This window comes from Patiria miniata, unplaced genomic scaffold (genome assembly GCF_015706575.1).
Source record: "Patiria miniata isolate m_02_andy unplaced genomic scaffold, ASM1570657v1 HiC_scaffold_30, whole genome shotgun sequence".
In the NCBI taxonomy this organism is placed as follows: domain Eukaryota; kingdom Metazoa; phylum Echinodermata; class Asteroidea; order Valvatida; family Asterinidae; genus Patiria; species Patiria miniata.
In genome coordinates this window covers 7801992-7825409 of record NW_024037070.1, presented here as the reverse complement: position 1 = coordinate 7825409, position 23418 = coordinate 7801992, and the positions used below count along the sequence as shown (strand labels likewise).

General features: G+C 42.2%; 1 protein-coding gene across 1 annotated transcript; it reads left to right on the top strand.

Moving 5' to 3' along the window:
- The first annotated feature begins 267 nt into the window (after positions 1-267).
- On the top strand, positions 268-12764 carry LOC119739328 (eukaryotic translation initiation factor 2-alpha kinase 1-like). Its single transcript, XM_038214220.1, has 13 exons — positions 268-664; positions 1669-1844; positions 2464-2580; positions 3238-3426; positions 4042-4122; positions 4672-4847; positions 5162-6360; positions 7291-7397; positions 7897-8026; positions 9383-9477; positions 9986-10123; positions 10738-10833; positions 11299-12764. The coding sequence occupies exons 1-13, from the start codon at positions 619-621 to the stop codon at positions 11476-11478; spliced, it is 2730 nt and encodes a 909-aa protein (XP_038070148.1). The 5' UTR covers positions 268-618; the 3' UTR covers positions 11479-12764.
- Positions 12765-23418: the final 10654 nt, after the last annotated feature.

The following is a 23418-nucleotide window of genomic DNA, read 5'->3' as shown; positions in this document are numbered from 1 at the left end:
CGGGCCTAGTTCAGATGTTAAAAGTGTCCTAAGTGTACTCAATCTGCCATGGCATCACTCAGACTCAAACTAGTCAGAGTTTGGCCATGGCTAGCTGGAGTTACCCAGCCCTGAGTTTTATCATTGGGTTGTCATCCCAATGATAAAACTCAGGGCTGGGTAACTCCAGCTAGGCCATGGCATGTTTGGGCTTTTTGGGGGGTGGGGGGGGGGGGGGGGGTGGGGGGGGGGGCTGGGAAGGGCTGGGGAGAGGGGTAGGGGGGGGGGAGGTTGGTTGTGGTTGTACAACGTTGTCAACCTTATACACTATAATGGGAATAAATGTTGCAACCTGACGCCACTTTCGCAATTGTGTACAAAGTCTATGGAGAGTAAGGAAAATATTGTGCCAATAGCATGACTAGGGGAAAAAATTGGAAATGTTTCTCATTGACTGAAAAAGTGGAGAAAAAAAAGTGGCGTCAGGTTGCAACATTTTTTCTCAGTAATGTTATGTTCCAGCTATTTCCAGTGACCACTTTTTCACCATATTCTTGCAGAACTTTCAATATCACGTACGCACAATGTACGTGACAGTCTAGTCGCAGGTTAGTTTCCAGAGCTTCTACATCTAGCAAAATGATGTCAGACCTGTCTACAATCAGCGACTTCGATGACAATGATGGTAAGATTGTCATGTTTTTACCTTTTCCCTTTTATTAGCCTTTTCTTGGTTATTTCTTATGAAATATGATATTGCCTTGATAGCTTTTGTGAAAACTTTACAAACACATGAACATGATGAAATGTTCGTGTTTCTAGAGGGCATCATTTTTAGCTGATAATTGGCTCATTGTTTGCAAAGAGTAATTACAGGATGTCTGGTTTGTATTAAAGTTGGGATGTGAGTCTCTTTGTTTGCCTTGTTTTTCTTTTATTGTCTTACTAGTTTGAGCATAGCACTTCTGTATTGCACGCACAGTTGACTTTTCAACTTTTGGTCCATCTTTAAACAGCAAACTTTCAGTCAAAATAATTTTTGAGTTGGGTGGAGTTTTCGGAATAATATAATTAGATACGAGGTCAAGTTGAATTGTAAGGTCCACTCAGGTTAATTGGCATAACTAAGGTTAAATTTGCAGGTCAGGGGCACTTTGAGGTCGAAGCCTCATTTTTGAAACAGTAAAAAAGGCTCATGCCTTGCTAATCTCACATTTTGAGGAGATGGTTGTGATGGCCATGATTCAACTAATTGTACTTTGCTGGTTCTTGGCTGTGGACAAGCATCTCTTGAAGTCCTTGTGTCTCTCTTTTAGTTAGTTAGTTAGTTCATAACAACAGACGTCATCTCGTCCCTGAGGCCCTCGCAACAACATGTGCCTGAGGTTCATGGCCTTGTGTTGTGACACTTTAGTAGGTCTCACTGACCGGCTACCAGTTTATTGCACAACATGGAAAATTGGGTCACTAGAGTCAAAATCCAGATGTTTGTACTGAAAACTCTAGTATCGAGGTCACTCATTTCGCATTGGGGGTGGCACTAGCTGTACGACTGCACACAAATTGGGTGTTCCACATGCACCAACCACAGAGCTATAAAATGCTCCGTGCACCAACTGATGTTCAACAAATAGGAATCCTTTATTTCAATTGTTAGACATGACCACGTGAGTAATTTTTCTTCCACAGAGGATGAGCTACAGGCCACGGATGCCACGGTTGGGGCCCTGATGGACCCCAAGAGCATGGTGCATTCTGGGATGCTGCTGTCCCTACTGCATCAAGTCTGCTCCGCATACGAGAAAGACTCCAAGAAACAAGACACGATGTTCCGCTTGATCTGCCAGAAGATGAACAAACTGAACGTAAGGATTGCCACCCTGCAGTTAGATGCAGTATACATGTAGGACAGTTTGAACGACAGAGGGGGATTTTGTCCCAAATGTAGTGCATAGATAGTGCAAGATATACAATGCAGAGCAAGATATACCTTCACTGCTTTACCTTCAAAGTGAAGTAGTAAAGTAACGGCTGTTACAAGCCAATGTGGCCCATCAGGCCAGTGTTTACATGTATCTCCGGTTTCAGTGGCATGAAACGGCCGAGAGTATTTCTACTCACCCTGGATGGGATGCCTGGCCATCGCAGGTTACTCCCCAGCTACATTGTATGTGCCGGTACCAATTTAAAATGTATACATGTACTCCTTTAAAATGTATATGGCAGCTGGATTCGAACCCCTGACCCTCTGATCATGAGTCATGAACCCCAACCACAAGACCACACTACCCACCTTCCAATGTGGCAGCCCTGTATGGTCTTGTAGATTTGCAGTAAAAGTATTCAAGGTCACCCTAACTATCAAAAGCCCTGTCGGTTTTTTTTTTGTATTTTGTGACAGTTCTATTAGGAGCAGGGTTAAACAAAATGTCAAGTGGAATTTATTGAGCTGAAGGTTTGTTTCTCCTCCTGTCCCTCTTCCAGCTTTTACCGTCACTAAATGTGATAGATACATTCAGTGTAGTGCAAGCTGATTATACTAGGGTCTTCAGACAGATGATGCATGCTACGTTACAACACCTACAAGAGGCAGACACGGAGGTAAGTGCAACAGGCGAAACTTGAGGTTTTCCCGGCCGTTTCAAATGTTCACAGTTCAAATGTTCACAGCGCCTAATGAATTCATAAATTAAGAATCCACACTTGCAAGTGAATTCTTTGACTTATTACCATTGCGTCAAAAGAAGTATTGTCATTAACGGTCCAGTGAGTGGAGATGAAAAAACTTGCATATCTCGTATCGTGGCTATTCAATAAAAATTTACATTCAAGGGAGTTTTTCGAGGCTCTTATGTCATCAAGCTTTGGTATCAAGGAAATTGGTATTGTGGCGTGTTTCTGATAATAATGTGTATCACCAGACCGGAACAACAAAGTCATTTTGTGTGCAGACTCCTTTACGTCAAGTTGGATTTGAATCAAGTGAAGAAAAAAAAATGGAAAATTTCACTGACTGACTCACTCTCTGACTGACTGACTCCCCGACTCCCCGACACACTTGTGACCTGGGCAGTTCTTTTGTATAGGATAACCCTGTTATGCCAATGAACAGGCTAAATCCAGGGTACTGTACACATTAGATGCAGGATAATATAGGACTTCTTAGTGAGTAACCAATCTGTGAATGCATTGAATAGAATTTTGTGCACTCTAGTCCCCAGGTTTGCCTCTTCTTAATTTTGTTTACTCCTCACACAGCCTCGCTTGCTTTCACTGCCGAGCACGGAACAGGAGAGGACGGCGGTTTTCCTCCAGATGCAGAGTCCCTTACTTCGCTTACCCAGGATGACACAGGAGGAGATCATCTATTCTCACACCACGCGGTATCAGACGGACTTCGAGGAGCTTGGTTTGCTGGGCAAAGGAGGCTTTGGCAGAGTGTACAAGGTCAGAAACAGGGCCCAATTTCATAGCGCTGCTTAACAGTTGTGCTTACTATAACAGAAAATCATGCTGTTGCTTAAGCACTATTTCATGCTAACGGTTGCGCGCACATGGAGATTTCTATTGTTACGTCACTGATTTAAGCAACGTTGTCTTCCGGGGTTAAGCGTGCTTTTGCTGTGCTTACTGCTTAACGGTTCCTATGAAATAGATGGAGGCTCGGTAAGCACAAAGTTGGCTGTTAAGCAGCACTATGAAATTAGGCCCAGGTCCTGTGCCTTGTGTGAAGTGCTGTTATATTGGGTTTGTGCACAACCATGCGAGGGCGCTGTTGCAACATTCCAATATACGTATGACGGGATGGCTATGGCGGGGGGGGGGGGGTTCTGTGAGCCGAGCTTTCTTCTTTCTACAAACGTTATATAAGCTTTTGTGCCATCCCAAATATGTTCATTAGACCATTATTCTAGAAAATTAGTCTTTATACATTGGAAAGCTCTTGTTCTGCTATAAATCCAAATAAACAAATATCCCAATTCTTGCAAAGTTCGACTTTAAGCTCAGTTTGTGATGACACGTCACATATTCATTCATGCCAACATTTTGAATTGTCCACAGGTGCGCAGCAAGCTGGACCAGCGTTTGTATGCCATTAAGAAGATCAAATTGAAACCGACCAATATTGAGAAGTCACTCAAGGTAAGCAAGGCTTTCATCCCACACATAAGTATTAAGTTGAATTCATATGATGAGAAGGACTCCAGTCATTTACCAAGGATGTTACTTTGCATTCAATTCTGGATTCGTTTTGTAAATACTTTAAATAATTGTGCTTGGCTGGTTTTAAACAAGTACGTTTAAAAGCTGGTAGGGGCCTGGATAATGACAATTAAAAATAATGTACTCGTAAATGTAGCGGCCAAGCACATAATTTATTCCCATTCATGAATATACTTTTCGGTCAAGAAGTCAGAACAAGTCACAAATTCACAGATTTCTAACGATTTTGTTCAACAATTTTACTTCAGGTTTTGTGTAACACCTCTCCGGCCATATCTAGGTGCCTCATGCTAGTAGTGCTAAAAATCTCCTTATTTGGAAATTTTAAGAACAACATATTAAAGCACAACCATGCTGCCACTTTGAATGCTTTTTTTGGCAGTTGTTTTTCCAATGTTTTTTTGTGGGTTTTTTCCCCCATAATTTTTCCAAAGATGTTTTCACCATTATCTCCACATCTTGTATTAGCTTGTGAAGGAAGTTCAGCTCTTAGCTAGTCTTAAGCATCCCAACGTTGTTGGCTATAACACGTCCTGGATCGAAGCTGAGCAAGCAAGCTCTAATCATAAACACAGCTTCCAAGGAGGGGGCAGACGTGACCCTGTCTCCCCAATGAAATGTCTCCCTTTCTCATCCAGTGAAAGGTAAATAGCGCTAGGCAGTGTTGAAGTCTAGTCTGTTTGTGAGTCTGACAAATATACTAAAATATAAGCTGATACAGTATAAATTAAAGGTAGGTAGATCATTTTTCATTTGTGCATTTTTTCATTTGAAGCAACAAAAGTGCTCAAAATCTAATTGCCCTGGACAAAATTTCAGAGTGAAAAGGGCAAAACTTGTCGACCTGCATTTAGTGTTATCATGTGGTTTACCATTTCAATCAAGTTGTTGGTTTGTTTGAATTGTTCTTTCTCAAGCTTCTTGATTTTCTGTTTTCATTTTGTTTTTCATCCTTTAGCCCTAGAAGTTCCAGCGAGCAAGAAAGTTCAACGACGGACAAGAATAAAGTAAAGATTGAGGACATCGGTAACCAACTGTCGCCTTGCATTTGGAAAGACAATGACAAACTGTCCCCTTTAAGCCAGTACTTACAATATCCCCATACGGATTCCGTGGCTAGTAGCCCCAGCCGGCTTAGTCGTAGTCCTAGTGATTCAACCAGTACTCTCGTTGACTCACCGACAACTCCCAGGGTGCATTGCTCTGGGGACGCATCTCATCATTCTCAGTCTTTCGACAGTGAGTCACCTTCAAATTTAAGAAAAGAAACTGAAAGAGCCTCACTGATGCAGAATTCAACAGATTTCACAGCTACATCAGAATTGTCCGTCAGTGCGTGGTCTTCGATGGTCTCAGTGTCAACATCAGAGACCCAGACCTCTAACGTTCATCTACACTCGTCTCATCAGACTCGCAAAGAGTTGTTCCAGGAGACGTGTTGCTCCCAGTCAGTCTCAACAAGGCAGCATTCTTTTCATTCGGAGTCAAGGACGACTGAAGTAGAGACGAACTGGTTCGAGCAGGACAGCTTCTCCGAATCTGACATACAGTTCCAAGACCAGGATTCGAAGAATTCAAACCTTGACGAAGACGAGTACTCTGATATTCAGATATCCTTTGAAAACAGTCGTGGGGAAAACCCAAATGATGTCCTAGACTTCAATAAAAAGGATACTGTGAGCGTCAAGGATAAGGAACTAGATGTGCCTGTCATCGAAACCTCAAAAAATCCCATGAACAGTTCACTCAAAGTAGCCTCTGCCACTCGGAGTAAGTTTCCGGCAGACCAAAACAAAAACTCTTGGTTGCTTCCCAGGGATGTGATGCACGGTGCATTCGGATCCAAGCTGCCCAGCATAGGCTATCCACAGAACAAACTGCAGCCAGCTGGTCACAAGATCCAATCTAAGTGTAAAATCGTCAGTCTAGATGGCACGCCAGACAATGCATCCAAACCAAAAGCTCCCAGGCAGAGGCGACGACACAGATCCAAGAGCCAGGATGGCATACCGGACAAGCCCCAGACTTTGAGTCTGGTGCCCAGCGTCAACGCCTTCCCTGTGTTCACATTGAATCTGTACATCCAGATGCAGCTGTGCTCCAACACCCTGTCCGACTGGCTCCGAGATCGGAATACCAAGACAGATGCTGTCAAGGGTAAGAACCTTAAAGACTGTCCATGTTCTTGTTCTTCTCACTAAGCATCTGAAGTGCAAATAAGAATGCGTAATAAGTTTTGTGTTTTTCTTTGTTTGGGGACCTTTAGAGTGCGTGAAGGACATATCATGCATACACACATACTTGTGTACAAATGTACAAGCATTACATTCACTGTGTGGACTTTCGAACAAAAGATGTCCACATAAACCAGGTAGCAGTGACGTTGTGTGGAAGGTTTTCCCCTCTCTGGAAAACAGGTTTAGAGGTATTTTGGGGTTAGGTTGATCTAAAGGGATTCTTGGAAAAAAATTTGGGTTGAAAGAAATTCACAGTGTGAGTTAAATGATTATTTTCACTGGTTTTCTAAACTACACGAAAACAAAGGAATGTCCACATTAGGGAATGTAAAACAAACATGTTTGGTATGGAGTGTGCAACCTTGTGCTTACATGTAAATGTCCTTCACTCTCTCTTGTTCACCGTTGAGGGGGTACTTGAGTCCATACTCTGAGGATGCAGACCTGTACGCGGGCCAAATCACAATTTGTATGCCCTCAATTTCTATGCTCTTAGAGCATTCTGTGGACCATGAACTTGAATTCACAGTTCGTAAAAACAGATGGGTGGAAACTGTGCACAAAATGTAGTGAGAGCTTTTGTTTCTGTGAAATTTTGATGAAATTGGGTCTTAAAATTGCTCTACTTTGCAATGGAGAGTAGGTTTAATTTTTAAAAATTTGGCGATGAGCCGCACGACTACTTTTATCGGTGATCAACTTTGAATGGGATTTTCCCCCAAAACTGCTAAATGCAACAAGATGCAACAAGGCACGGGGACTTGAGTTGCCTGCTAAATGCACCAGTATGCAAGAACTTTTTACCTTTGTTGCTTTCTGTTGAATGCATTTTTTATTTCTCGTCTCTTAGACTCATTAGATGTTGTGAGCACCCATGACAACATGCACATCTTCAAGCAGATACTGGATGGTATGCATTACATCCACTCCCAGGGTCTCATACACAGGGACCTCAAGGTAAGGAGACAGCCACTGTACCACCAATCTTTAAAGATATAGTCCATCATTTGTAATTTGTGCATTTTGTTCGTTTGAAGCAACAAAAGTGCTCAAAATCTAAAGAAGGGTACTGAACAACTAACCTGATGAAGTTTCAGCTCAGCTTCAGCTGTATATTCCGAGAAAAACAGCATTCTAGGATCTTAATTTCAAATCAAAAGTTGCTGAATCATGTTTTGAATGGGGCCTGAATTCAGCGTCTGAGACGCGTTCTCACTGAGCCGATTGCAGCTATACGCGATGTCGCACACTGATCTGACAAATTACAGCAACTGTGCACGCATGTGCATCGTGTCAACGCTTGCGCGTGCAAGCGTACTGAACTTTCCAATGCTTTGGTCAAGTTATGATTTCTGAATGGAGCACAATATTTTTTCTAACATTATTATTGTTATCTAAAACTGTGCTCTAAGCTATCAGTTACAGTTGATTTCATTGTGTGCATGTCCTCTTTCAGCCAAAGAATATCTTCTTGGAGGAATCCAGTGTCGACCTGCAAGTCCTGATTGGTGACTTTGGTCTGGCCAAGGAGGATTTTGTGGTAGAGACCATGACATCAGATCCTGATATTCCTAATGGAGTCTGGGGTATGTATTACATCTATTTCAGTCCTTTTCCAGAAAATTTACATTGTAGAAAAGCAGTGATGCATTTTCAAAATTTGTGTAAAAAAAAGCCTAATATATGGCTGGTCCCAGAGTCCACAAAATTAGTAATAATAATAATGATACTTACACGTGTAATGGTACCATTAAGGAGACACGTTATCGTAATTTCTTCGCACGATGGGAGACATCGGTCATTAGGGAGACATTTTCATGTCTCCCTACTTGGGAGACATCCCCATAGACTTGTGCACAAAATTTTTCAAACTGAAATGTGCCCTAACCCAATATTCCCTTGTCCTTTTTCCACGAATTTCGGTTTGTTTTACTAATTAGACCACGAGCAACAAATATAACCTAATTGTGACAATAAAATTGTGCCTCTACAATCCTCTAAAATTGTGACTAATGATCGATGTCTCCCACCGTTCGAAGAAATTACGATAACGTGTCTCCTCAATGGTACATTTAATCGTACCGGTTTAATAATAATAATAGTGGGTATTAATAAAGTGCGTGTATCCACCAGGACTGGTGCTCAAGGCACTACATCATTATTACCCCTGCTCATTGGGCACATGAAACATTCCAAATACCATCTCAGCTCCCTGGGGAGTATACAGCTCCGATGCTGCCTGTTAGGCGCAAGCAAGCTAATTCAATCACAATAACCATCTCTGCCCTCACAGGTACCCATTTACTCCTGGGTGGAGAGAAGCAATGAGTGACAAAGTGCCTTGCCTAAGGGCACACGCACCATGACCCCAGGCTGGACTCGAACCCACAACCTGCAGCTTTGCTTGCAGACCACGAATCCAGTTCCCTTAACCACGAGGCCACAGCACTCCACTACAAATTCTATTCAGTTGATTCAGAATATTCTCTGGAGCCTTTTAGCGCCTCGAGTACGTAATTGTTGGTAGATACGTTAAAACAAAGTACCAAAATGGCTCCCAAAAATTATGATTTTAGCCCCCAAAACAGGTTTTTTTTTAACCCAAAATCACATTTAACTACATTCCTTCTCATCGGCACACCACTCAAATGAAAGATCTTGTTGCCCCCTTTAACTTGACACCACATTTGATATTGTGATGCTTGTAGTTTGGAAGATTTCATACAATTTCCACTCTCCAGCCGTGTCCACTTTTGCGTGGAATCGCCCAAGACTTTGTTGGTGTTGTGGGAAAGCACTACCTGGCTCACAAGTGGCAATCATTGAGGCTGTCAGTCAGTGAGATAGGTACTAGGAGGACCCTATGCCGGCCCTCTGGGACCAGCAAAACTGCACAAAGAAATGAAATAAAAACACTGTAATTTCTTGTGTGATTTCTTTAGCGGAGAGATGTGAAGCTACATCACATACAGCAGCAGTAGGTACAACCACCTATGCCTCACCAGAACAACTGAAAGGATCCAACTATGATTGCAAGGTGTGTGCCATTATATTGGAGCCAAAGTGGTTATTGCTACACCTACTGTATCAACAATTATGTAACCTTTTATTTTAATTGATGACTATAACACCTCACCATTCTGCATCCGGGAGGTATACATTTAATGATGGGTTTTTGCCCTGTACTGATATAATATTTTGAAGACTGTATACTCAGTGTTTCCGAGGGTCTGTGAGGACAAATTGACAAGGTAGAACTGAAATGGGACTCGAACCCACAACAATTTTTCTCTGGCAAGTCCTCGGTTAACAGTGAGTATACAAATAACATCGGTAAAGGGTAAAAACCAAATATGAAACACCTCACCAGTGTTTGTTGTCCCTTGATTAGCTGAGAAAATGTCGCATGGTATTTACTATTTCTACTATTGTGCTTGTACCTTCTTCGGTGAAAACTCTATATACTCCCAAAAGCAACGATAACACTATGCATACATGTATAAATTTAATGGTTTTCCATGTTTGTGACTCCTTTTCCCAATCAGTCTGATATGTACAGCTCTGGTATTATCCTCTTTGAGATGTTCCACCCCTTTGCAACCCTAATGGAGCGTGCTAAAGTCATTGGCCAGGTCCGCGATGGCAGCATACCAAAAGAAATTCATAAAAAATGGCCGGATCAGGTGAGTTGAGCCTACAAGATATATCTTCAAACATCTGACATGCTTTAGGCCTATTTACAGAAGGAGTGTAACGAAAAGTCAAAATCGAAAGCGGCATATCACTAGGCAGTAAATGTTTACAAATACCGGGAGATAACCATGCGGAATTATGTAAATTTATGCAGCTTAGGTAATGTACAACATTTGCTTTTGCTGTTATTTTCCGAAATGGATGGATTTGGGGCTTAGTATTTTATAGCAAATGTTGTTACGCTGACCTGTTTAAAGTTTTTTGTTCATGGATGCTGGGAAAAATCAAGAATAAAACATGCTGTTCTTGTAGTCTGGTTCCCTGACCCTACTTCAGAAAAAAAAAAAACGGAACAATTTATAGACGTCGGGAATTGTCAGGTCAGGGAACCAGACTAGCTGGCTCACAACCATTCACAGATGTTTAACCGATTTTAAACAAAATGTGGTCTGTTGGGCTCAGAGCCTGAGATGTGGGAACTACATATGGTCCACACTGGAGTTTAACAGTCAATCTTTTAATGACTTATGTCGTTAGTCACTCCTAACTATTTCAAATGTTGAATTAACTCAAACCTGAGAATTTTTTTTTCTTTCTTTACCAGTATAAGACCATTGGCCAGTTGACCCACTGCGATAGCTGCCATAGACCCCATGCAAGGGAGGTCCTCAAGGGACCACTCTTCCTATCCAAGGATGAGGTAAGCTGCCACATGGCCCACACGTCTACCTCTCCAATGCCACAATGCATATTCCAGACGGGGGCGTGGCATACAGAAGTGTTTATGCAGATCAGACTTTTTGGAATATTAAACAGGGCTGTAATTGGTCAAAACATCAAGGGGCGGGGCTTAAAGCATCAGTCTTCAGTTGCTGACTGAAGTGGGATTGGATATTTTTGTTCACTTGAGGGATGCATGGCAACCAAGGCAAAGCTGAGGTTGCTATGTGTCCTTGATAGGGTGAAAAAAAAATGTTATGCCCTGAATCGCAGTACTCAACAATTGCCTTGCTATATCATGCAGACTTGCAACGCCATCTACATCTGACATGCTGCACCTCTGTACTGTGCTATTGACCCTTATCTATATATCAGGCAAAATATATTGGGCAAAATCCAATATTAGTATTTTATCACTTACAAACTTTTGTTCTTCGTCAATCAGATCATCAAGGACTTACGTGCCAAGCTTTCTGAGAAGGATGCCAAGCTTTCTGAGAAGGATGCCAAGTTGTCTGAGAAGGATGCCAAGTTGTCTGAAAAGGATGCCAAGTTGTCTGAAAAGGATGCAGAAATCAAGACGCTTAAACGGAAACTTGCCGAATACGAGAAGACATTGTACTGAGGTAGTTTCCATGGCAACTAACTTCATCTCAAGAGCTCCTTTTGTTGTCCATGGCAACACACACCAACATCGAGTACTGCCATTGGTGAAGAAATATGATGGTTTCCATAGCAACTAACTTCATCTCAAGAGCTTCTTTGGTTGTCCATGGCAACACACACCAACATCGAGTACTGCCATTGGTGAAGAAATATGATGGTTTCCATGGCAATATAGACCATCTCTAGTACTTTCTGGAAAGAAAGAGCTTTTGTTTCTGTGGCAATATTTACCCATTATTTATACTTTTTATTTTGCAGAAATACCACCAAGTTTATTTTGACAGATGACTAACAAAGTACGTCCGAGCAGCATTTCTGCCAGTATTTGCCAAGATGCTGGAGAAGAAAACAAAAGACTTTGTTGTTAACTTCTTTTAAACAGCATTTTTTTTCTGAAATATATATATATTCTTCTCAGATTTGCACTGGACATAAGGAATATATCAGAATACAAAAATTTTGAGTTCCTCTTGTGTCTCTTGAGTCATACACCAGATATGGATTAAAAAAGCCTTTTACATGTATATGAAAAGTGAGGCATTCTAGCAAAATGAGATGGATCTGGGCGCAGGCCATATATAGTTGTCAAATATGTTTAAAAAAATGTGTTTTTTTTTTCTTTTTTAATTTTCAGATTTATTGATATTTCTAATCTTTGATATCTTCTACATATATTTTAAAGAAACAGTATAAAAATCACTGAATCAAAGTGTTATTAATGAAAAACAATTGGCATCTTTCATTTTCACGACTACTAAACAGTCGAACATTTAATGGGCTTTTTCTCAGTTTTTTACTTTTTTGACATGTTGATAGATGTGAACTTTAAACAGCCATAACTTGTCAATGGAAAGTCCGATTGAGGTGCAAAAAAAGCATTGTGAGGAGAATTTTATTCTCTTTCCTAATATCTGCAAACCATCATTTCGATTTCTGCCTAGTTCTGTCTCATTTTGTCAGAAAGTCTCATATATATGTCGTGATTTACCAAATGTTATGGCTCAGCTTATGACGGAGTTATGTGTTTATGGTTACCATATTGTGCTTGTACCACTAGCACATGAACTTGTATAAACATTTGATAACACGATGTATGCTGGATCACATGCCAAACATCTTCTCAGCCCTTTGAATTGTTCCAACTATTGGCACAGAAATTTGTGCTATGATAAGCAGAGACATCAAACAGGGCTTAGAATTCGCTCTTTTCACTTCCGCCATGGGCATGCAGAGCCTCGATCTGGCAACTTTACCCAGTAAATATAGCCGGTTCAGTGATTCCCGCGTAGGGGTTCAGATCACTGAACCGGCTATTTTTATTGTGTAAAGTTGCCAGATCAAGGCTCAGCATGCCCAATGGCGGAGTGTGAAAAGAGCGAATTACCCTGTTCTCTGTCACCTGCCTCTTAAATGTCTTGGCCGAATTTCACGAAAAATCCCTGCTTACTGTAGCAGAAAATTCCATGCTTATGGTTAGTAGATATCACGGTTGAGTGAGGAATTTTGGCTTATCTGCATGCGTACAACTCGCAACTAGGATTCTGTGCTTACAGGGTTAGCATAGAATGTTTCTGTTGGCATAGAATGGTGATCGCAAACGTAGAATTCTGTGGTTAGCAGAACCATGCTATTGGGCCCATGTCTTTGGGAATGTCAGGGGGGAGGAGGAATTCTGACCAATGTAACATGGAGGTGACTGCTTTTTATCCTTTTCTTGAGGAGGGATGGGTTAAATTATATGACAGGAAGGATCCAGCATTTTTTGTTGGTTGGGATATAATCTACGTCACCGAGCATGGTCAAATGGATATCAGTGCAAGGATATCTAGAATTTGGTGTGTTTGACTGGCTTTGAATGTTTTGCATGTAACGGTATCTCCCCCCCCCCCCCCCCCCATTATAAATACCACACAAAAGAGGATTTACATATTTTTTTGTTGGTGGGGGTGATGGCCAAAGATGTATTTATTTGGAAAGTTGTGGGATTATCTAATCATTCCTTTATTAATTGTACATTTATGAATTGAACATGTAATGTTTGCTGGTACATGTATTTACGTTTTACACATACTTTTACTATGCAGTCTGTAAGACAGATAATGATAATGTGCTGTTTAATTGTGAATTCTATGCCAAACTGTTTTCTCGATCGACTGTGTGGAGAAATAAAACATCTGCCGAATGAATAATTGAAACGTCCGTTTTCTGGTACATGTGTATTTTGTTTGTTGGATTTTTGTCCAAATCTGCTCATTTCAGAGATTTAAATACGTTTTGCCAGGTTCCCAGAGTTCATCAGCCGAGCGTGTCTTGCCATCACTGGCGCACCTTTTTTTGGCCTGGAGCGCGGCTCACAACTTTTTTTTCCCATTTTTTTTTGATTTTTGAGTTTGATTTTTAAAAAAAAATATTTTTTTAATTTGTTTTTTTTCAAAAAAATGGGCCACATTCATATATCACCATGGTCAAATCGTGGGACTAAAAAAAAATTTAAAAAAAATTGACAACCATAAGGGGGGAGCTGGAGGTTCTTGGAAAAACTATTTTGGTAAGCTTTCGTTGGGCATAATGGCATTGCTCGATGCCATTGGGTCAAGGTTGGCCTTTCCTGTGCTCTTTAGCATTTTCTTTTCTGCTGACGAATTTTCAATCTGTATGTTTGAATTTTACGAAATAAACATACATGTAATGGAGTGAACTACAATTGTAAACTGGGCGTCCGTTTTGTGTCGGTTTCTTTTGCGCAATAGTAACTATAACTAGTTTTTTTCCTGTCTCATTCAAAGCTACATGTTGTATTTATCTAAAGTTGTGCAATGAACGTGTGCAACTTAACGTATTCTTGGACAAATATACTTGTGACTTGACTTGTTTTTAGACCAAATGACTTGTGACCTGACTTGTGACTGGACCTAATGACTTGTGACTTGACTTGTGACTGGACCTAATGACTTGTGACTTGACTTGGACTTGCAAAAAATGACTTGCTGCCACCTCTGACGGTGATCTGCAGATCTGTATGCTTTGTCCTTTTATTTAACATACAATTAGGGGGGCCCGGCTCCTTTGGGGTTTTTGCCCACGGCCTTAATTTGGCCCCGGTGCGCAGGAACAAAAAAAGATAACGACATAGACACATTTTTTATTTTTTTTTTTGCCACAACCGCTTCTGATTTTCTGTACGGAGTGTTTGTTTCAAATTCAATCGCCATTTTGGTTTACAACAAATACATATTAAATCTTTATAATAATTCAGTTTGTGAGCAAACAAAATTTGTGTCGGAAAAGGCCTCAACAATTGTAGTTTTTAATACACCGGTTATGTTAAAATTTTTGAGTGAAACCTTTATACAGTTAAAAATTAGGGATATCACACAAATAAAGTTAAATACACTGTATGTGGCCTGCAAATTATTGAAACATTCTTTGTATGTACAATGTACATGTACACGTATCATGAACATAAACATGATACACTATTAATCATGCTGGCGTCCGGAAATTGGGCACATATCAGGCGGAGGGGTTGTTCCTTTGTTCATGTTCCTTAAATCATGGGGGGGGGGGTAGACTTCCAAGAAAATGACATGTTTACAAATAAGAATGGTAGGCCTATTGGCAAAAACCACGTAAAAACGTGTTGCAATCTGACGCCACTGTATGTCATCTCAATGAAGGTCATTCATTGCAAAAATAATATTTGACTTGAATCTGGGACTGAGAAACATTTCCAATTTTGAGGAAATAATTAAAAAGTTTTCTTGCCTCTCCATAGACTTTGTTCAGAATTGCAGAAGTGGCATCACATTGCAACATTTTTCCAAAACCACTTTATCTTAATTTTTTTCGTGAGGAATTTTTTGGCAGTGTATTTATCCGTAAATAAGTAAATGATAATTTGCCAAATAGGCACTCATCATGGCCAGCAAATTATTGAAACATGTAGGCCCATTTTTTCCCTCACCAAAATGGCCGCACTACTGGAATGGACGGAGGACTTGGCTGGGAGTGGATGGAGGACTTGGCCACGAGTGGATGCGGGACTTGGCTAAGAGTGGATGCGGGACTTGGCTGGGAGTGGATGCAGGACTTGGCTGGGAGTGGATGCGGGACTTGGCTGGGAGTGGATGCAGGACTTGGCTGGGAGTGGATGCGGGACTTGGCTGGGAGTGGATGCATGACTTGGCTGGGAGTGGATGCGGGACTTGGCTGGGAGTGGATGCTGGACTTGGCTGGGAGTGGATGCGGGACTTGGCTGGGAGTGGATGCGGGACTTGGCTGGGAGTGGATGCGGGACTTGGCTGGGAGTGGATGCAGGACTTGGCTGGGGTTGGATGCAGGACTTGGCTTGGAGTGGATGGAGGACTTAATTGGCTGGGAGTGGATGGAGGACTTGGCTGGGAGTGGATGCAGGACTTGGCTGGGAGTGGATGCAGGACTTGGCTGGGAGTGGATGCAGGATTTGGCTGGGAGTGGATGCAGGACTAGGATGGGAGTAGATGCAGGACTTGGCTGGGAGTGGATGCAGGACTTGGCTGGGAGTGGATGGAGGACTTGGCTGGGAGTGGATGCTGGACTTGGCTGGGAGTGGATGGAGGACTTGGCTGGGAGTGGATGCAGGACTTGGCTGGGAGTGGATGCAGGACTTGGCTGGGAGTGGATGCAGGACTTGGCTGGGAGTGGATGCAGGACTTGGCTGGGAGTGGATGCAGGACTTGGCTGGGAGTGGATGCAGGACTAGGATGGGAGTGGATGCAGGACTTGGCTGGGAGTGGATGCGGGACTTGGCTGGGAGTGGATGCGGGACTTGGCTGGGAGTGGATGCGGGACTTGGCTGGGAGTGGATGCGGGACTTGGCTGGGAGTGGATGCGGGACTTGGCTGGGAGTGGATGCGGGACTTGGCTGGGAGTGGATGCATGACTTGGCTGGGAGTGGATGCGGGACTTGGCTGGGAGTGGATGCGGGACTTGGCTGGGAGTGGATGCGGGACTTGGCTGGGAGTGGATGCGGGACTTGGCTGGGAGTGGATGCGGGACTTGGCTGGGAGTGGATGCAGGACTTGGCTGGGGTTGGATGCAGGACTTGGCTTGGAGTGGATGGAGGACTTAATTGGCTGGGAGTGGATGGAGCTAGGACTTGGCTGGGAGTGGATGCAGGACTTGGCTGGGAGTGGATGCAGGACTTGGCTGGGAGTGGATGCAGGATTTGGCTGGGAGTGGATGCAGGACTAGGATGGGAGTAGATGCAGGACTTGGCTGGGAGTGGATGCAGGACTTGGCTGGGAGTGGATGGAGGACTTGGCTGGGAGTGGATGCTGGACTTGGCTGGGAGTGGATGCAGGACTTGGCTGGGAGTGGATGCGGGACTTGGCTGGGAGTGGATGCGGGACTTGGCTGGGAGTGGATGGAGGACTTGGCTGGGAGTGGATGCAGGACTTGGCTGGGAGTGGATGCAGGACTAGGATGGGAGTGGATGCAGGACTTGGCTGGGAGTGGATGCAGGACTTGGCTGGGAGTGGATGCAGGACTTGGCTGGGAGTGGATGCAGGACTAGGATGGGAGTAGATGCAGGACTTGGCTGGGAGTGGATGCAGGACTTGGCTGGGAGTGGATGCAGGACTTGGCTGGGAGTGGATGCGGGACTTGGCTGGGAGTGGATGGAGGACTTGGCTGGGAGTGGATGCTGGACTTGGCTGGGAGTGGATGCAGGACTTGGCTGGGAGTGGATGCAGGACTTGGCTGGGAGTGGATGCAGGACTTGGCTGGGAGTGGATGCAGGACTTGGCTGGGAGTGGATGCAGGACTTGGCTGGGAGTGGATGCAGGACTTGGCTGGGAGTGGATGCAGGACTAGGATGGGAGTAGATGCCGGACTTGGCTGGGAGTGGATGCAGGACTTGGCTAGGAGTGGATGCAGGACTTGGCTGGGAGTGGATGCAGGATTTGGCTGGGAGTGGATGCAGGACTAGGATGGGAGTAGATGCAGGACTTGGCTGGGAATGGATGCAGGACTTGGCTGGGAGTAAATGCAGGACTTAGCTGTGAGTAGATAGAGGACTTGGCCAGGAGTGGATGCAGGACTTGGCTGGGAGTGGATGCAGGACTTGTACTTATTCATGTCCCACTTTCTTCATTTTCCTGCATTTTCTTTTCACTGTTGCCTCATGTAGCTCTCTGTTTTGAAACTTCAGTGCATAGTGTATCCGTACACTTACAAAAGTTGGCACTATCTTGGCTTTAATCCGCTCACAGCACACATTCAGCTCTTGGTACAGACTCAAGCTACGCATTTGTTCATTAAGCATCTGGGAGATATTGTTTCTTATCATTTTGCCGGTGGCAAACTCTGCTCGAAACACTTTCTCACACTGGGTACAGAATTCAAGAAATTTCTCTGAGGGTACCATCAATGATCCAAATTCAGATTTTGATGTGTCGTAGGCTTTGTTGTGTATGAACACTATAGTGCTGGGTCGTCCAACTGGGCGCAGAGCAGAGCATCTCTGCAGGCCTGGCATGATGAAGGAGTTTCATGGCAAGTGAGTGTTCTTCGACAGAGATACCCAGCTATGTACGCAAGTGTGTTCTGTTCGGGAAGATCCACTGGAATGGGAGCAGCAACACCTTTTAGCACATTGTTATACTTTGACTTCACGTTCCAGATTTGCTTCTTTCTTCTACAGGTGCAGGACTTGTTCGTGAGGTTCTGTAAGGTGAGTATGAATCTGTCTGAGTCTACTATAAAGCCGGCTGCAATTAAATGCCAACTTTATATATAAAGTTGGCATTTGCAGCCGGCTTTATTAACGCTGCGAAAAACACCATCCTAAAAGTGCATCGAAATTCCTTTGAGGAATGATTGTCTCTAAATCCCCCTTTTCTCCTTATAGTGGAAAACAGGTTCTCCACAATATCCTGGTCGAGGCGTGATGTGAGCAGAAATCTAACGTCGCTGGTCTCTTTCATATGTTGCCACAGTTGAGTAACACATGATATGGCCAGATGCCATCCCTCAATGAACATTACTCTCTTAGCTCCAACTACTCTTAGACTCTTTAGCACAGGCAGGCATGTATTGAAGAAGGCCTTGTGTTCAGAATTTTGAGATAAAGGCCTTTTAAGTTTCTTTGGGGCTTTGAAAAATCTTCCATTGAAAGAGTCAAACAATGAGTCGATCATTGCAATGAATTCAGCCGTGTATGCAGCTTCTGCCGGTAGCTTGCCAAAAGCAACATAGCTATACATTCCTGCTGCAAAGAATGACTGAGGACTTGAGCGGCTTTATTTACTCGCATTTTGGAGAAGCTGGTGAGCTCAAAGTGACCATTCGTAAGTTTGTGCGCTTTTCTGATTGGCAGCTGGGAGTCTTGTTCGTAGAAGTCTCGGATGTGAGCCCATCTGATGTGTTTGCATCCATCTTTTCCATTGATTTTGAAGACATACTTCTCTAAATTTGATCTTGTATTCTTTAGAAGATGTGGAGGGTCGTGCATGAAAAAGATCTTTTCTTGATCATGGAGGATGAAAAGCTGGTCTGCTGTGACTGAAGGATTCTTATACAGTTTAGTATTGCAGGTCCCCTGGTCACATACCACCACCTTAGGCTGCAACCCAATGTCTTTTAGATGTTCAATGCATTCCATGAGCAGAGCTTCAAGGTTGTTGGCACTTGTTACATCTCTGGACAAGAAGTATCCAATTGGTTGTTTCCACTTACCCATTAATCCCCTCACCATGAACACAAGTGCATGATTGGCTGGCTTTGAGGTTCTCCCTAACGAGCCAAAATCTTCAAATCCATCTACTCTGTCTTCTGTGATGTTGTAAGACAAGCCCGTCCGCAGACTCATTTCATCAAACGAAATGACACAAAACTTGTCCCTTTCAGTCATACCAGCAACTTTGTCTCCGAGCAGTTCCAATACTTTGGGAGGAAATCCGGGGTCCACTTCAACATTTTTCAACCAACGACGTAGAGATGAAATTGCCGGAAGCGTGAAAATGCCCTGACAGAACTGGTAAGCACGAGGACTCTGGTGGTACAATGAGAGAGCTATGATTTTGTCTTTGTAGCTCAATCTCCTCCCTTTAGCCTTACAACGACATGATGAATTCCTCAACTGCGATGCAAAGAATGTTAATGCAGGCTCTTCAAGAAACTCATGAGCACCTTGGATCAATTCATTAATCGACTGTGAAGCTTTAGTCAGCTTTTCCATGGACTTTTTCAGAAGATGTACCTTTTTCCTTAGCCTGCATGTTCGTTGGCGTTCTTTCTTGAGCAGCTTGCGTTGCTTTTTACTGGGTAATTGGTCAGAAATGCCAGTTGATTCAAGTGAAGAGTCAGCTGATTGTGTTTCTTGAGGAGCTTTGCAGTAAGAATGCTCATCCTGTATGGTGTAAGCCTCTGCAACAGAACAAGAATTAAGCATCACTCCCATGTCATGCAAAACAAAAAATAATAAGGCAAGCAAAACAATCTCACATGGCTCACTTTTCATTGTTGGTATCCAAAATCTATGACAAAGAAGACAATCTTTATTTTTCCCCCCGCAATTATAGCTCCCAAATATCTTTTCGAAAATGTCACTTGTGAAGGGGATGATTAGGCAAATTTTCACCGTTGAAAATTTGAAGCTGGCAAAGTAATCAAGATACGACCTTATGTCTGTGTCTCTCTGCACACATACAGTGTCACCCACAAATCAGCTGGAGATCATGTTAAAGTTATTAATATATATCTTCGGTCAATTTTCATAGACAGCTTCGTGTGAAGAAGATCCCATGACTCCAACCGTCGAGAGTAAGTTTGGCCAATTGAGGGTTTTTTTTCTGGGAAAGGAACAGTGATCAGAGCACTCGAGCCAGGAATGCCTTTTGTATAAAGCACTTTCTTTGTGAACACTAAGGACATTTGTCATCTTGGGGAAATACATACATGAGCAATGTAGTTGAAAGCAGCTGGTGTTATGAAAACAAAAATGGAGAAGGGTGGGGAGTAGTTGAAGGGGCCTGTGGACAACTTACTTGATAGCCTGGTTTATTTAATTGATAAAGATTGACATAAGCCTATATGCATATGAAGTAAAGTCTCCTTGTCCCCACTTTGCCCTATTTAGAAACACAGTTCCAAAAATGGAGAGTCATTATCACTGGGTAGAAATTTATAACATTAATTAAATTTATGGGTTGAATTACTTCTGTTTTATTGTCATTTTAGTTAAGTTTGTTTGATTTTTGTTTCAACTGTTTCAGTTCTTATTCATTCATTTAAAAATTACCTTTTGTCTTGTTTTTGTTTATTTTCTATGATCATGATGGCTCTCTCTCTCTCTCTCTCTCTCTCTCTCTCTCTCTGTTTTTGATAGTTAAAATGCTTATGTTCCGTTTGTCTATACCTTCTGTTTGCTTGTTTTTAACTTTAGGAGTTTTTTGGGGCATAGTTTATCTGATATGTTTGTTTCTTGCTTGTTTAATTTTACTTTGATTTTTATATTATTGTTGGACGTGTACTAAAATTTATTCCCTTCGTTCATAAATGTGGTTGTTTCTTAATTAAATAAATATTAATGTCTTTTGTGGTTGCTATTTGAAAAAATTAATATGTATTTTCTTGCTTTTATTTTTTTACATTCATTGTGCGTGTTTTTTATATTTATGTTAAACAATTATCTTTTCTTTGTGTTAGTAGATTTGGTCCTGGTACTAACGTCAATTTCGATTTTTATCTATACGTATATATTTTAAAACTCTTTCAATGTTGTCATTTTATTATTTATGAATTTTGGTTTTGTTTAATGTTTTAGTAGTTTCATTTGATAACTTATTTCAATGTAATCAGGGCCCTTAAGAATAGCAGTTTAAATAACAGAAAAGGCCACCCTGTTGAAATAAAAGTATAAACATGGTCAAAATGTATTACCATTGGCTTTAGAAACAAGAATGTTACAACTGTTTTAGGTTTGTTTAAAATTTTGGCATTAATGTTTTTGGCAAATGGTAAACTTCTATTGTACGTGCCCTGTATTTATTATTGATGCAGAATAATTTGTAAGATAAGTAGTACCAGCAATTTATGTACATGTATTTGTAACAAGTTTCAGCCATTTCAATTTTCTGTCAAGCTTTCCTTATAAATGTTGAAATGAAAAATACCTTTGAACTTCTGATGAGGCACTGCTAGTTCCAGACGCTCACACAATTTCCTCTTGGGAGGCCTGCGTGTTGTAGTCACCGATTTGGGTGGATTTGGAATATTGAAGATAGTTGGAACAGCATTCCAATTTAGACGGTTTTGGGTTGATTTGTTTGAAAACTGATTATTTTCAAAGTGCTCCGAGCACAAACGGCAATTTGTGCTTAAATATAGTGCCGTTCTTCCCAGCAAATCTTTGCGACGGGTGTTCTGTACCCACTGTAGATATCTGCAGAAATTGAAAAGCAAAATACCTTTTCAGAGGATTTTCCAACCCCCCCCCTTTTTTTTAATAAAGAAGGCGGTCAGGTACCTAATGCAGTCTTGTTAAATAAATTTATTTGGTATTTCCAGAATGTCTCACTGAGGACTAGGCAAGCTTATTTCTTTAAATTAGGCCGAGCCTATTTTGCCTATGTGCCTCCCTACATCATGCCCTAGGTTACGTAATGCAATGAAGACGCCATCCAGGCCTGAGCTAGGCCTAGCCCAGCCTAGGCCAAGGCTAACTGTAACCATCCAGAGTCAAGGCTAGGCGCATGCCCATGGATGAATCAGACATACGCCTAAGATTACATTTCTTGGGGGAAAGGAACGAATAACATGAATAAAACTTAAAAGAATGGACCAAAATTTGGCCTCAACTTACTCAAGCGTCAAGGGTCAATCTGCAGATTAATTTACGCGATAAAGGCAATGTTAAAAGTTAAAAATCTGTTTCTTACCTCTCCTTGTTCTTTGGGAATCTAAAGAATGACAAGTCTGGGCATTTTGACTGCCGATTATGGCAATTTATTGCTGAACAATGGGCAGAGGAGCACGAAGAAGTGGCAGACGCCATTGTTAATATATGTACACATCCGGGACCTTTTCAACTTTTTGCATTCTATCATGGCGGCGGGAGTCTGTCCGACGTGATCACGTTTTTTGCCGTTGAGTAATCCATCTTTTTTGACTCACCCTGTATGTTGCAGGCTGGTTTATTTTATTCCAAACATGGATATTTTAGTCCGACAATATACAAACGCTGTGTTGGACCTACGAGGCGTCAGAGGTATATGAGGCGTCGGACATTATGCGGCGTCAGACCTATGAGGCGGCATACTGATGTATGCCTCATAAGTCCGACGCATCATAAGCCCGACGCCTCATAAATCCAACATTTCGGACTTATGATGCGTCGCACCAATGAGGCGTCGGACTTACGGCCGGCGGGCGGACCCCTTCCGTTCTACAGTGTGTCCCAAAAAAAATGTCCCTCTGATAGACTGCTAAATTAATTCCAAAATCAAGTATTATTCTCAATTTAGTGTTCAGATTAAGAAAGCCCATTTAATTTTGTAACTTCTGTGAAAATTTCAGTGGCCTCGCTTCATTGGTTTTGAATACACAGTCTATTATGTAACAGCATGCTTTTCAGCCCATTCCAAGTTTGCAGGTGGAAGGATATGCAGGAGGACAATAAAGGTTTACAAGCTGGACATTGAAGAACAAACCATACGTGGAAGACAACCTGTGAAAGCACACACGACCAGTGGAACTGAACTTTGATTAGTTTTCATTTAAAAAAAGTAAATGAACTTGCCTTTAGTTACTTAATAACAAAAACAAAAACACAGTTGTTGAAATAAAAGTGAAGCATGGAATAAGGTATGGTATGTCTGTAGCGTGCATTTCTTTTTATCAAACTTGGAATGGGCCGGAA